At 33.6% G+C, this 16,773-nt stretch overlaps 1 protein-coding gene across 1 annotated transcript in view; it reads left to right on the top strand.

Moving 5' to 3' along the window:
* PCDH17 (protocadherin 17) overlaps positions 1–16,321 on the top strand; it is a gene marked incomplete at both ends in the record, with an annotated part of 90,699 nt that extends 74,378 nt beyond the window's left edge. The window contains one exon of the mRNA XM_084234983.1: positions 15,639–16,321. Coding sequence (XP_084091109.1) covers positions 15,639–16,321 — 683 coding nt within the window. The remainder of the gene's footprint in view (positions 1–15,638) is intronic.
* Positions 16,322–16,773: the final 452 nt, after the last annotated feature.

The raw sequence follows: 16,773 nt of genomic DNA on the forward strand, positions 1-16,773 counted from the left end.
GTTGAAAAGAAGAAAATGAGACTATTTTAAAAATAAAGCTACTTTTGCTCACCAACAGGGTCTTTTTTATTTTTGGCAGGCCTTTTTGATTTTAGCAATAATTTTTATAGTCACTGCACATTTCGGCAACATTAATACAAATACAATGTTCTTTTTTTTTTCAGTCTAAGAAATTGATCAATTGTATACATCCACAAAATACCTAAGTTACAGGTTCATAAAACCAAAACAAAATATTACAAAAAATGCTTTATGTCAGGTTTAAAAAAGCACAAATTGTTAGAAAAATATATAAATGTACATATAAGTATATATGTTTATATTTCTCATTCCTGAAGTCATAAACTGTTAAAAATTGAAGATTCCTATGTGAACAGTAAAATGCTAAATTATAGTCATTGCTTTGAATTCCAGACATTATGTATTGTGTAGCTAATATTAAGAAACAATGAAAGTTTTTGTTTAAATCTTGATCTCTAGGGATATAAAAGAATAGACTGTTTACAACTTCAATTTTGGTGGGCTGCTTGTTTACATCTTCTCCCCACTATTGCCAAAAACTATTTTATTTAAGATAAGTGATTCCATCACCATCACCAGAGCCTTTTTGCCCCTGACCTAGGCAGCTATATTGTTATTTTGGTCTGTTTCTATCTATCTAAACTGAAGTACTCCAAAAAAGCAATTTTCTTCCAATAAGACTAAGTCTTATGTATCTGGGGAAATACAGTGTCCATACCTTTTAGGAATTGATCAATTTAAATAATTTTAATATGAAAGTTAAAATCAATAGAGCATTCATGATTCAGTTGGCCCTTTTACCCATTTGGTTTTTCTATTTGTTAACTAAAAATATTTTATTTTTCAAGCATTCCCGACTTTGCTTTCCTTTGCTATCCTCACCCTACACACCATCACAAGTAGACTTCAGTCTGTTGATCTGCTTCCTCCAGGTGAGCAATTTCTTCATCTGCTAGCTTTCTTCTCTGTGATCTGCATTTTACTTGTTAGATGATGGCACTCATAAAACTATACACACATCGATGTTAATGGATATATAAATATATGTGCATATGTATACACATAGATATAGATTTCCATACAGAACATGTAATTTCCTTAAAGGGTAATAGCATAGCAAATAATTTATTCTATTACAGCTGCATCGATACTATTAGTATTTTGGGAAGAGCTGTGTAGTGAGCATTAAGGATTGAAAAGAGACTAGAAATGTTTCTTTATATTGGGGTTTTTCTTATTCTTATGTGAGTATGTGGCCCAGTTCTTAATTACTTAATATAAAAAAAAAACTATCACATGTACTAATGTCACTCTGGAGGTGGTATAGGAAATGTTAAAGGAGAAATTGATGGAATGGAATGTGGGCTGGTACAGAAAAGGGAAAATGACTATTTTTTCTTGGATGTTAGTTGTGGTTGTTTAACAAGTTGCTTCACTGTTAACATCTGAAGACTTTGATTTGAGAAAGTGCATCGCCAAATACTTTAAGTTTTTTTGTCAAACAACTGCACTCCATACTAGAGAAATAATATTTTGTGGAAACATATTAATGCATCTTTACACATTATTTCATAAAGTCTTTGCATATCACTCTAATATAGATTCCTAGAGGCAGGGCAGTATAAAATTCATATAAATTAAATTAAAACAGCGAGACTCAATGTTAAAATCCTCTGAAATCAATAAATTTTGCCAGTATATTTTAATATCTCTAAAATGTATGTGACTCAGATAATCTGGGAAAGCACATTTAAATTTGAAATAATGGATAGATTAAGTGAAATGCAGAAAAGGGTATCTTGCTTAGGAGAAATTTTAACTCACCACATATTTTTATATGTCTGGATTATATGTAGTTAAAGTCTTTGAACCTTTGAATGCTTTTGAGAGATTTGGTTTTTGAGCAGTTTAGTCTTTGCATAAGAAAATCTAGCCAGTGGAGAAAATTATTATATCAGGTTGTTTTTGTGTTTGAAAAATATACATGTATGTTATAACAATCTAAGAACCACTGCTATATTTATTTGGGTTGCTTTACTCATGCAAAGAAAAAGCAAATAGGTTTGTGGTATTTTCTGTATGGAAACAGGGAAGAAAATATTAGAGAAGACCTTAAATATATAACATTAGGTTAGGAAAGCTCTGTTTGTTCCTGATTTTGGGGGGATGTGGTAGGAAGTTTGACAACATGTAAGTGAATACATGTGCAGCTACTTTTATGTATAACTTCTCTCTATATCCAGTTGTGATTTCACATTCAGTTTTATCTGTTGGGGAAAAGAAATCTTATTTTTCAACTCTAAATATTAAATTCAATACTGACATTTACACTCATAAAACATTTTAATTTTTAGGGTGTAATTTTCTGTGCATCATTTTATGTGTTCATAAAAATCTCTCTCATCTTTTGACATCATTTTCTGCTCTTACACACTGGCATGTGCCCTGATGTATGTACACGTGTGTGCATGCATACACCTGCACTTTACCAGTGGCCATTAACCAGCTTGAAACAGAGCCAGCTGGACTCTTGGCTGGCTGGTCACAAGGAAAGCCAGAAGTCATTCTTAGGTGGATTTATTTTTATATCACTAAATGGTTCTAGAACCCATTTTTCTCTTAGGAATATCTTCCATTCATTTCCTTCTGGCATAAGAATGTGCTTTTTCATCATATATACAAAGGCACATACATAAGGATTTGTGTGCTTACTATTTAGTTGTATTCTTTGTTGATAATTATCCAACATATTTGAATTTATTTCAAAGCATATATTTTTTCATTTAAAGTATCAAAATAGTGAAATTTATGATTCTTTTCTATTAATTTATATTCTATCATGAAAGTTTACAATTTAGAGCTCTATTGGAGTTTACAGAGTGCAGTTTTTTCTCTTTCTGTATATATGTGTATATAAATATTATTTTTTGATTATTATAAAAGAATTATAATCATTTTATATGTGAGGTTAAACATAATCAGAATTTTATCTTCTTCATTTGTTTAAATCATTATTACTTTCCAAGAACCTGGATCATATAGACTTAACCTATGTGTTTGTGGTTATGATAGGCTAATGAGTATGTTAGATTATGTACATTTTAAATAAATACTTAATCTCACAATATATTAGTATTTGGAATTTTATGAGAATTTTATGTTGATACATGTGTCTTTCAATAATAAAACAACCATACCCAAATAACCAGGAGATATCTGTATTATAAGTATTTCTAATTTATTCCATTTTGCAAAAATTCTTGACTACAATAATATTATTTGCAATAATAATTTACGTAATTTTCTTGTGTGATCATATATATTTTACCTACATGTATAAAATAAATATTAAAATACTTTACTCTGTTTGCTTAACTAAGTGACTAAACTTAATTTGGTTTCAGTTGTACTATGAATTTTAATGCTGTTTAATTTTATATCAAAGAACAAACTTAACCTGAAGCTGACAAATTAAAATAAGTCACCTAGAAATTTTAGACTAACTTGACACTTTCTCAAGTTCAAGTTTTTCTTTCCTTGGAGCAGACTCTGTGATCCCATCTATGAAGTTAGTATCAGGTATACCTTCTTCAATTGACACAGGTAATTTTAATATTCTAAAAAAAATTTAGGGTTCAGTTAGAAGATTGCTGTCATTTTTCCTTAGCTTGGAAAGAAATTAACTGTGAAAAAAAAAGTGTGCAGATTTGATTTATTAGAACTTTTCAATTTTTTTTTTCTGTAAGGATAACATTTTCTAAAGAATTTATTTGGGATGGATTATGAAGGGCTTTGAAGGACAAACTAAGAAGTTCAGATTATAAGCTTTTTCACTAATGATCACGGAAATTTTAAGTAGTTATTCAAAAATAGACTTGGTAGCACAAAGGATCACTTCTTTCTAAGACTGAATATATACACTTTTAAATGGAAAAACTCAAATATAGCATGCCTAAATTTAAAAGACTATCTCAATGAATTTGCCCTGTGATGTCAGTATGAATTTCCTTTTAGATTAGATTTAGATTACAAGATGAAATGGAATCTCATACATTTATTTCCCTGTTATTATTACTCATGGAAAATGCACTTTGCTTTTATCATCTGTCCTTTGTTTCTGGCATGGTTGTCAATTAAATCATAGACAGTACTATCCAACATAAGAATGTATCTAAAAGACATTTTTTTAAATTGCATAATAATTTTTTAAATTGCATAAAAATTACATAATATATGGTGTGTTTTCATATTTTTCCCATAATTTTTATATGTTGATAACATTGATTTACAATAGTGGATATGATTTAAAGGAATAGGTTCACCTACCACCACAGCACCCATGATCTTCCACCATAGTCCACTGTGCATTCTCACCCTTTTGTTCAGCACCTACTACCCTCTCTGCTCTGGTAGCTTCAATTCTGCAGTCATATTTGTAAGGTTTATTTTGGTTTAGTTTTGTCTGTTCTTTGTTTTGTTTCTTTATATACCACATATGAGTGAAATCATTCGGTGTTTGTTTTTCTTTTTCAAATTTATTTTATTTAGCACAATCTCCTTCAATTCCATCCCTGTTGTCACAAATGGCAAAATTTCATCTCTTTTTATAGCTAAGTCATATACCATTTTGTACATATGTCACTTCTTTTTCTTATCTCTCTTTGGGCACTTAGGTTGCTTTTATAGCATGGATATTGTAAATCGGTCTGCCAAGAACAAAAGAGTGCATATATCCCTTCAAATTGGTGTTTTTGCATTCCTTGAACGAATATCAGGGAATGAAATTGCTGGATCATTAGGTTGTTCTATTTTTAATATTTGAGGAACATCCGTACTGTTTTTCATAGGGTCTAGACTAACCTACATTCTTACCAACAGTGTAGGAGGGTTCCTTCTTTTCCACACCCTTGTCAAAATGTTCATTACATATCACCCACGAAATGCAAATGAAAACCCCACTGAGATACCATCTCACATCTGTGAGAATGACTTTCATATTATTTAAAAACATTTGCTCTGATTCAAGTATAGCTTTCTTATATACCTTTTTGACTCTCCATTTCATTACCTAGCAGAGTGATCAGAGGCCCATATCTCCTACCTTTTCATATCTGAGTTTCTCATTATTGTTTCCTAATTTCTTCACTGCTCCAGTGTATTCTAATGATTGCACAATGTTAAAGCTGTTACTAGAAAAATGGCTTGTCATTGCCAGTAAAACCTATTACAAGAAACATTTCTGTATATTTACTCTAGAACATGGCTATTGAGTGTATTGATTTTGCTTAAATTTTCATTCTTGGGATGAACCAATCATACAGGATAAAAAACACAGGCTTCCAATAAGCTTACAACACACTAAAGATAATGAGAGCAGAATGGTTTTAGAGCAGTAATTCCAAGAACAGACTTTATTTAAAATGTCAATTATCTTTCCTTTTCTACTCTTTATATAGTTTTAAACTGTCTATAATAAATAATAACAATAATGGTGGTATTATTAGCAGTGTGGTGGTAAAATTGTTTTATTAAGAGTGAGACCAAATTTTTCAGTTTTAAACTGCCCATACTTTACTCTAAAACTACGTTTGGACACTATTTTCTTTTTCTTTTTCTTTTTTATTGTGGTAGTGTTGGTGCACAGAGAACTTTCAGGAAGACTTCTTTTTCCAGGAGGTATTTTTGTAAAGACATATATTTATTATCATTTGTGTATGTGTATGTATGTGCACATTTAACTTCAATTATTTTTAATTGAATATAATATAAATGATTATTGTAAGACTCATTTGGTAGGGAAGCAAAATTTCAAATATATTTTCCTTTAAATCTTAAAATATCTTTTGTATTATTTCTTTAGGAATATTATATTTAAAAAATATCCATTTGACAACACATTTTTTTAACTATATCCATCTAATTTAAGGTAACTTAATTGAACCTTTAGGCCTATCTCTAGAGTACTATGAATTTAACAGGCAGCTTTTGGAGACTAGAATGCCATTAAAATATAAAAACACTAAAAATCTTTCTTAGAAATCCATTTTCTGGGACTTCCAAATCCTCTCGACAAGCATTGGTTACAAATAATAACCAGGGGAGGTTTAGTCGTATCTGAATTAATTCAGTATTCTGAGAGTGCTAAAAATGATACCCAATTCTGTTTACTTGTCTCTGACAATTGAAGACAAACAAGTGGTAGAAACAAGATACACAACAGGATTTAGGCTGGTAAATAGATATATATCCCAATAGAAATCAGATAGCAGGCATGAGAACAAAACACTAATAAGACTATCTGGCTTGCTTCTGACAAAGAGTTTGCCTTAATAGGCATGTTTTCATTGACCTTCCTTACAGGATTACCACTTTACTCAGAGGATGACTTGAATTTTCAATGTATTCATCCATGTCATCAAAAATGGTGTCATTATCGGAGATGGGGTTAGCTTACGGAGGCAATACAAGCAGGAAGAAAACATCCTCTCTCAAGATGAAGAATAGTAGCATATTTAAATAGTCTTGGGTCTGAAATTCACAGTATTATTTAAGTTGCTAGAATTTTAAATTTGTCCTTGTAAACCAAACAGCTTTTACTAACTATCGCATGCTAGAGCATAGGTTTCTCACTGCATGTAAATTAGATTCTTTTGGAAGCTGCATTAACCCTTTTAAGACTCTAAAAGTGTAAGAATTTATTAATAAATTTATATGTTGATGATGCATTCAGATAAATATAAGATTTTGGTTTTTTTTAAAACATAAGAGACTGACACATTAGTCACAAAAACACAATAGAAGAAAATTAGGACAAAAAGAGAAATCTAAGAGAGAAAAAAGAAATTTACAGATGTTGAGGTGTGGGTTTTCAGTATATTTACTCTTCTCCATAATTTAAAATTTAAAGAGGTGATTATTTAAACATAAGCTTCAAATTCAGTAACAGTGTCACTGGTTTAAAAAATTCTCTAAGGGAAAAATAGTCTGACCATATTGCAGAGTACTATATGTCAGGCAGGATTTATTCGACTTATTTCAAATAGTACCCTTGATAATAAATAGAAAATTTTAGATTTTTATATAAACATGATTTTTAACAGAACTGATGTTTCCTTAAGCACTGTATATTTATTACACATAACTTCATCTAGGTCCCAAGGTCATTATGAAAGCTGACATTATAGCCTCATAAGTGAATCATTTTTGAAAGGAGTAAAATGTAAGGATTAGTTATTTCTATTATATATTACTAATAGTATTTGATTCCTTTTAAATTTATTTTTCCTTTACATCAATGAAAGCATTTTGTTCAAACTGAGAAGTGTTTTTTGAGTGTGTTTTGTGTACTCCAGGAATGGAGTATGAATTAATATACTTTGGTATCAGTGTTTTGATCCTCAGGGGAGTATAAGGGTCTTAAGGAGCCAAGCAATTTAAAAAATAGTAAATATTAGGGAGTAAAGCTAGAATATATAATTTAATAGAAAATGGGGGCATTATCTTCATCTAAAACTGAAAAGCTTATTTTGGAAAACATTTTCAGAATTTCCTTGAGTTATTTATTCTTCCTGTGGTCCAGAATCAGCTTGGACAGATTTCTGAAATTCAACATCTAATTCAGTTGTGGCTGTTCTTTCCTTGTAGGAATATTCCTTACCACTCTCCTAGATACTTATAAGGATCTTCATTTTTGTAGACCTTTCCTTTTTGGCCTTCTAAAAGAATCCTTTAATCTTTCACATGTGATCATATGTGGTATTATGGTTAGAAAAAACATTAGAAAATTTGAGAGAGGGAAGAGAGCTAAAATAAGTGTAGGAAGAATTTTTTTCTAATGCTGAATTATAAAATCAAGATTATACTACTAATATAAAATACCAGTTAAATCACCATGCATTAAGACCAAATTTTTTATAAGTGGAATGTGATGTAAACAGAAAAGCAAGCTTGTGTTTGGAATGACTGTCAGTGAATTAGCACACCAGGTCTTTCTGTGGTACTTAATTCATTCTTACCTTATAAATGATTGCATATAGTTCTCTAAACTAACTGTTGAGCTGCACGCATCTGATTCTCCCACAGAATTTGAGCTGTCCTTACTCTGGTGGAGCATTGGAGATTTATTGCTTTTCTTTGAGAAGCACTGTCACAAAACTTTTCTCAAAGAAAATACACAATTCGTTTATTTCAGTATTAAACTTCAGAGCCAATTATCCTAAGGGTACGTGTAAAGAAAGAGATAGCCCCATTTATCTGTGCCTTCATATCCAAGCATCTGCTGCTGCTCTAGGTGATGGCTATGTCTACAATTGAGAATTGGGGGAGGGACACAACTAAATTTTGAATGTTAATCTCAGAACAGCGTGCCTTGGGGTATAATTATTTTCATGCCATAGGTTTCTAGTGGATGATTTAGATTCTCATTTTATATGTGCGTGTGTGTGTGTGTATTCCTGTCACCAGATTAAGTGTCCTTATATCCTTCAGTATGCTTCAATTTAATTTTGTTTTCTTCATGTCAGAGCATTATTCTGTGTAGTCAATGTATATGCCAGAAAATTTATTCTGGTAGATGTGGTACTATGTCCAAAAAGTCACACTCATATAACTGTCCCCGAAGGTGTGCAGGTGCACTGAATATTCCATGTGCTCCAGATACCCAGCTGTGATTGAATTCCATTGAATGTGATATAGGCAAGTGGTTTCTGGTGTCTGAATGCAACCGTGGCAATATATTCAGAAGCATTGTACGATGCAGGTGCACACTAGAGGATTGGCACTTCAAAGCTGCTATGCTTTAACTATTTGATAGTATTATACTAACTTCCTCTTTGTATATTTGTTGTTGTGTGATTGGTAAAATGACATAGATACCCATGCACGAGTGAAAAACACAGGAGCTCAGTGTAACAGATGAAAGGACGCTTAGCTAAAAAATGTGATTGGTTCCCTGATGCCACATTTTGCCTTAACCATCTCTTTTCAACCCCACATAAGAGATACACCAAGCTTATTAAAAATAATACTCATTTTAGGCTTGGTATTCTCGTGGACACCTACCAGAAGAAAAAGTTACATTATAAAACCGTAAGAATATCCCTTTCCTTTCTAGTCTGACTGAGGGGGAAAAATGATATAGCTTTCCAGTACTGTCTTTAGAAATTATATTGAAAGTGAAATTTTTCTCCTCTCATAGAGAGTGAAATAAGAAGGTTTATTTTTAACTAATGTGTCATTAAGTAGGACATAGAAATCACAAATGAAAATAACTGGAATGAATATAGGTTGATAGGATGCCATGTATATGAAGTGATTCATAAGTGAATAATAATCAGCGTGGCCAAAAAAAGAAAGAACTGTTTATGACAGAGAAGTGTCAGTTCACAGGATATTGTAAATCATGTCAATTTCCTGAAAGAAAAATTATCTTAGAGGTTTGTTGGACTGTATTCTGTTAAGTTTTATATTTTAGTATTGATGTTTTTCTCTGGTATGTTAGAATTTATTTGGATAATTTACAACTTGTATTCACATAGAAATTGTGTGTGTGTGTGTGTGCGCGCACACTCGGAGAGAAAAAAAGACGGTAAAAGCAAGCTGTGTTTACATCATTAAAATCTTTCAGTAGAAACTGGTAAACGTTGAACTCCTAGTCGAAGGTCTTGACTGTTACCGCTTGCTTATAGGTCATCTGTGCTGGTGCCTAGTTGAGATGCTATAGAGTTAATCTCCAGATCACTTATGCCAGCCAGAAATAGAGAAGGGTACCTGCTCTGTGCTTTTCCAGACGGCTAATTAGATGTTATGAAAGCTTATGTTGTTGAAAGAAGGTAAATTAGAAATAAAAAAGAAAAAATGGGAACAAATAAAAAGTGGACTTCCATTTATAGAGTTGTCTACTTGGAAACAACCCTAATTTTAAGATGCTGTTAGAAACAGTAGCAAATACTCCGTTAATAGAAGAGCACTATTCCTATTTAAAGCTATTTACAGAGCAGAGCTAAAACTATTTTGTTGACAGTCAAATAGCAGAGAACACAACTCTCAAATAGCCTTCTGTGGCACATAGGAACACCTTGCTGATACCCTGACATAAGGATTTGGTTTTTGAATGACTAAAACACTGTCATCTAAGTCTTCATTATAAAAATTAAATCAGATGCATGTCTGAAATCTGATGCTAGAAACTATATGCATGTTTTCAGATGTACAAATATGTGAGCTCCGGAGACAGCAGGCAAATTTGAAACTAAGGAAATCCTTTTATGTTTTCTAATATTTCCCTAAGTGGTAACAAATTAGTTGCCAAGTATCTCTCTTCTTCGGATAATTTGGTAAAGTGTTTTGAAGACCAGGAAAATAAGCTTAACTTTTGATTTGTGATAGATCCCTGCCTGTGAGAAGACAGAATATAAGAAAGAGGTAGATGTGCACCGAAGTAAGAAAATGCAAGACTGATTCCTCCTCTTGTTTCTATGTTTATTTTGCCATGAGCACCACCAGTCATAACATGTAACAATTGGTCCCTTGATTCTCCAAAATAACTACTTGCAGCAGAGTCTCCCTTAATCTTTGTTAATCCTTTCTGATTTAAGGAGTTCTTTGGCTTCACATTTTAATCTTATGCATGGTAATTATTGACACTGATTTACCCATCCTTGAAATGGCTCTACCCTCATAATAATATATTACATTATGACCTTTGTGTAAGATTACACAAATAAAATAATTGAGAGCAGATAATTTTATGCTTTACCTAATTTTTTTTTTTCTTCACAGAGATGTAATTTAGTATAAGTCCACAATGCCAGTTCTTTTGATCGGATGTTTTGGCAAAATGATTGCTTGCCGAATGTCTCTCAGAGTGTGATTAAACTGATTAGTCTAGGTTAAAAAAAGAGTGAGTGAGACATTTTAGATATATCAGTCGCTGTCAATAAGAAGATTTCAGGAATCTTTATGTTTAACTCAATTTGAATTACATAAATTTTTAAAACGAAAGGTAGACAAGTTGTGCATTCTATCATAGAATTTGCAGCCATAGTTGTAAGGCAAAGGGAAAATTAAAGTGTTATTTGTTGGTGATTTTAATTCAAAAGATTCATATATACATGTTTTATTTATGTGTGTGTATATATATATGTTCCTTGGATTATGTAATACTTCCCTGTGCATGCTCTTGATTCACTCATATTTTCTTGTGCCAATTACTGATAGTTAATTTTCAGGAATGCTTTGGATATATATTCAAATTAAAAGGTTTTTTTTGTCAATATTCTGGAGACAGGGCCTCCCCTGGTGACACAGGCGGTTGAGCACAGTGCTGTGAAGCTATCTGTAACCTCTGCAGCACCGGTTCGATTCCCGGCTAGTCAGGGAGAAATCCACATGCCGAGACAGACCTCTCCTGTCGTGCCTGCTGCTCCCCTCAGCAGTGTATTTCGTCAGTCTGCCTGTTCTGTTCCCCACTCTCTCTCTGGTAAATCCTCTCACCCTCCCGGGCATCTGGCCTGTACCCTGGTTCTTGTATGCATGACTATGTAAATCTAAAAAAAAAAATCCCAATATTTATAAAAAACAATATTCTGGAGAGAGCTCAATATTATCATACAACACATGAAATACTTGTCTATGTATGTTTGTGTGATTTATGGCATATGAACTGCATGGACTACGGTCATTGAGTTACCTTTATACCTTTTACAAAAAAAAATCATATAAATTAAGATACAAAATTGAACTCATTAAGGTTATTGTGTTTAGATAACTCCCTTTGGGAATTTATATAATAGATGTGGCTATAGGAGTAAAGAAAGTGATCCTTAATACTAAACAAGTATATAAATTTATCTGACTGTCATATGACCCTTCAGGGAATAATACATTTAAAAAATTAGACACTGTAAACTTTCCCTAAAGGCAGAAATGCCCAGGGTTCCAGCTGTTAGACTTCAGAATTATTTTCTCTTTGCAATATAAACATGATTAGCAGTTTCTATCATCTGCATACCATTTAGATTATAGTATCTTTCTTGGCATAGCATACAATTTGAGAAAGAGTAAATATCGTATTGAGGAAAGAATAAAAATGTGTGTAATAATTTCTTCATTCTCCCAGATTGGTCTGGTAGAAAAAAAGTGAATCTTGGATTAATTTTGCTTTGATTTCTTCTGCCCAGCATCACTGAAATTTTTTTTCTGTATCTAGTCTATGCAATCATAGCTATCTAGATAATTCATTTGCCTTTTATCTCTATAGCCTGTATTTAATATATCTATTCTGGTATTCATTCTCCTACAGAAAGAAGTTTGATTATCTACCTTTCTAATTCAGGAGCTGGAGGAACAGATGTCACACACTAATTATTACATACTTAGCTTCGTTTTTTAAACTAATCTTTATTTTCTTACATTGCTGTATATTTTTGTACAATATTTGATTTCTCCCCTCAGGTGTAGTTCCTGCAAATCTCCTACCACCATGCCCCCCTGTGTACTGTCACCACAGTCCTTGGGCTTGTCCCTTTCCTGTTTTGACCCCTCTTCCTCTGCTTCCCCTGCTGTGCACCTCAGATATATAGTCTGCCTGCAAGTTCTTCTTTTTTTGACACTTTGGTTTCCCTGTATTTCTCCTATACACACTCCTTTTTTTTTTTTTTTTAAAGATTTATTTATTTATTTATACAAGCACTGGGTACAGTCAGAAGCACGGGAGGGTGAGAGAAATCACCAGAGCCAGAGCGGGGAGCAGAACAGGCAGACTGATGAAGTACACTGCTGAGGGGAGCAGCGGGCGGCGGGAGAGGTCTGCGCATCATGTGGGACCCTCGCTGGCAGCTGGGGATAGAACCTGTGTTGCAGAGGCTGCGGGAAGCTTCACAGCCCAGCGCTCAACAGCTGTGCCACCAGGGAGGCCCTATACACACTTCTTGAGGCGATTATAGACATATATTTGGACGGCACACATGGCAGAAATCTTCCCAGTCCAACTCGTCTCCACTAAACCCCTTCCTGAGGGAAACCTCCCATCCCTCTTGCTCCCTCTTTCCTCCTGCTTTCACTCTAATTTCATTCCTCTCCTTCCTCCTTCCCTTCCATTTTTTCCCTGTCTATTTTTTTCTAGTTAGTCACTCAAATATACTATCTATGTCTCTTGTATGTTCCTACCCATTCATCTATTTATTTCTGTTACTTCAGAAATAATCCCACTCTGTCATGATTTCTTATTTGACCCTTGGTATCTGAAGTTCACTTTGTGCTCAGGATTTCTGCTGCTTCTACAGAAGTGTCCATTCGATTTTCTTCACTGTTCTGTGAACTGCTGCTGTCAAAATTACAGTCTAATTGCAAGGTGAACAGGTTATAATGTATCATAATCAATACTTAAAATTTGTTCCCTAGAATGTGACATAAAGGAGTCAAGTAAAAAGCTGCAGATTTTCAGCAGCAGAGTGCAAACAATCATTTTATGTTGATAGTTTCAAATTCAAGGTCGATTTATACTTTCATACATTCTGCATTATTCTATCTCTTTAACTGTCTTCTTAAATTCATATTGGATTCATTCAATGCTGAGGCTATTTAAATTGCTAAAATGGAAGGCCAATCAATATTGGGTTTTAAAACTATGTTAGCATATTTCAATGAGAGTGTATAGATTGTAAAATGAATATTTTAAAAATCACAGCTATAAAAGATACAAAAGTATTACCAAATAAAGTAGACACTTCTGTCTTTTTTGAAGAAAACTGACTGAATGAAACGATACATATTATTATTTCTAACATCTGCTGACACAGATGTAGAAGTAATATTTACGATCCCTTTCAAAATAGGTAAGGGAAGCAGACACCTGGTATTAAACTTTTTTGATATCTTTTCGCTTTCATTTAGTCTCTGCTCTACTTTAAAGTCATACAAGAAGGTTCCCTAGAATGTGGTATATGCTTAGTTTCTTCTGTTGCTGTTATGTCCATCTGTCAACACCTTTCAAGGCATAGGTAGTATTTGGATTTGTAGGTGGGTAGTTAGTTTGAGACTGCCTTTCAGCATTCTTGCCTGATTAAATAATAATGTTAACATATTTCGCTACTCATAGGTAAGTGTATTTTAAAAATATGATGAAATTAAAATAGAGTCAAGCTACCTAAATACTTTTTTAACATTTCAGAAGTGTGAATGACACATGGTATGAAATACCACAGTATTTTTGTTATCGAGATGTCATTTTGCTTGCTTTCAAAATTATTTAATCTCATAGGAAATTCTTTTATCCTGAACCCTTTTGAGATAAAACAGGTTGTGGCTTATTGTTTTCTTTCTCAATAAATAATCATATTTATTTAAATATAAATTTTGAAATATAATTTAAATATAAATTCAGGTTTTATATATGTCTTTGAAAAGTAACTATAAATTTAGAAAGTTATTGAATTTTTTGTTTTCTGATTTAAATACCATCATGTGGACTTTTCCCTTTGTATAAGACACTGTAAATTTGTGGGGATCCTCTTGCATCAATTTAAGGGCAATCCCAAGAGTTCCTAAATGTGCAGGGAATTATATTCCCTTCACACAGAGGAAATTGTAAATATCCTTTCCTGGAAAAAAAATAGTCCCTGACTTTAAAAGGATCATTAAACATAAGGGGAACCACCATTTGTAGATGAAAGGGACAACTGGGAAGATTAGTTCAAAGGTATAGTGTAAAAAATGGGTCATGGGACATTGCAGCTACTGTCATCATGAAGGGATTTTCTTTCCTATTTTCTTGTTCAGCATCTTTGAAATAGAGAGCATTAAAGAATGTTTTATTTAGGTGCTCTTATATGTCAGTTGATAAAACATAGAAGAAAAATTCTCACAAAAACTGTTATCGTTTAAAATAGGAAATCATGATTTGTCATTTATTCTGAGCTATATCTGTTGGCTAAATCCATTTTCACCTACTTACACCAAAAACAAAAGCTGAAGTGAAGAAAAACAGATTTATATGATCCATAAGCATATCTAATAAAATAGGAATGTGCACTTTTTGACAACCTTATTCATAACACACTCTGATAGAAAATTTTATTTGCTACTCTCAGTGGGAAGAGACTTCTAAAGGAAACCTTTTCTTACATGACTGTTGCCAATATAACAATTACAAGCGAAATAGGGATAAAACATGAAGGGGAAAAGCACTTTAGGAGTTGTTAGGGAAGTTTGCAATCCAGTGGTTTCTGCTATTTGATTTGGAAAAAATAATCCTGGTAATCTATTTTGATGTTCACTGTTTCCAGGATGGGTTATACAGAACAAAGACTAACTGATATGCTCAGGAGATTAGTTTACAGTGATGTTGTATTCTATGGAGAATGATTCTCCAATGACCACTTTTTACTTCTTCTCAGGCTATGGGAATTCATTAATATCTAGAGAATAGACTTAAATAAAACCATTGTCTCAACCAGCAGGTTTATGCAACCATCCTGAAATGTTTTAATTATTGTTTTCTTTTCTTTTTTAATTAAGAGACCAGAGGTCAAGCAAGCCCACTGAGAGCTGATCGCAGCCTCTGGAAATTTAAAGCAACCCTAATGATTGGATTTGCTGTTTTCTCTTTTGTTTTGCAGAACCGGAAGAGTGTGTTAATTGCACAGATGAATGCCGAGTGCTTGGTCATTCTGACAGGTGTTGGATGCCACAGTTCCCTGCAGCCAATCAGGCTGAAAATGCAGATTACCGCACAAATCTCTTTGTACCCACAGTTGAAGCTAATGTTGAGACTGAGACTTACGAAACTGTGAATCCCACTGGGAAAAAGACTTTTTGTACATTTGGAAAAGACAAGCGAGAGCACACTATTCTCATTGCCAATGTTAAACCTTATTTAAAAGCCAAACGTGCCCTGAGCCCTCTCCTCCAAGAGGTGCCCTCAGCATCAAGCAGCCCAACCAAGGCATGCATCGAGCCTTGCACCTCAACAAAAGGCTCTCTGGATGGTTGTGAAGCAAAACCAGGAACCCTGGCTGAAGCAAGCAGCCAGTACTTGCCCACTGACAGTCAGTACCTGTCACCCAGTAAGCAACCAAGAGACCCTCCATTCATGGCTTCAGATCAGATGGCAAGGGTCTTCGCGGATGTGCATTCAAGAGCCAGCCGGGATTCCAGTGAGATGGGAGCTGTTCTTGAGCAGCTTGACCACCCCAGCAGGGATCTGGGCAGAGAGTCTGTGGATGCAGAGGAAGTCGTGAGAGAAATTGACAAGCTTTTGCAGGACTGCCGGGGAAATGACCCTGTGGCTGTGAGAAAGTGAGGGGGAAAAAAAAAGCATTGGCATTTTCTTGTCTCTTCTGTTGATTTAAAAAACGATCCCTTATGGTGACGACCCATTTTACAGGGATGAAGAAAGACCAATGCTACTTTAAGGCTTTTAGTGAACATCTGAAGTGCCCACAAGTATGTTCTTTTCACTGCTGTTTCTTTTACAGAGATAACAATGGTTTTGTTTTGATCAAACTTATATTAGGACAGAATTAATGATGCTCAAAGAAAAAAAGAAAAAAGAGAGAAGACAAAGGAGGATGAGAAGGCGAGTTACCTTTTGACAATCTGTTAGGAAGGTATGCAGCGTGAGAACTGAAGTATTTCTGATCACTTTAAGACTGTCCTCCGTGATTTATGCTGACTTAACTGTTTACCTATAAACCCCATTAAAGCAGGGTCATAATTTGTGATCTGTGGTGGATTTCTAGCAGTCATCACAGG

Source organism: Talpa europaea, assembly GCF_964194135.1.
Source record: "Talpa europaea genome assembly, chromosome: 6".
Lineage (NCBI taxonomy): Eukaryota > Metazoa > Chordata > Mammalia > Eulipotyphla > Talpidae > Talpa > Talpa europaea.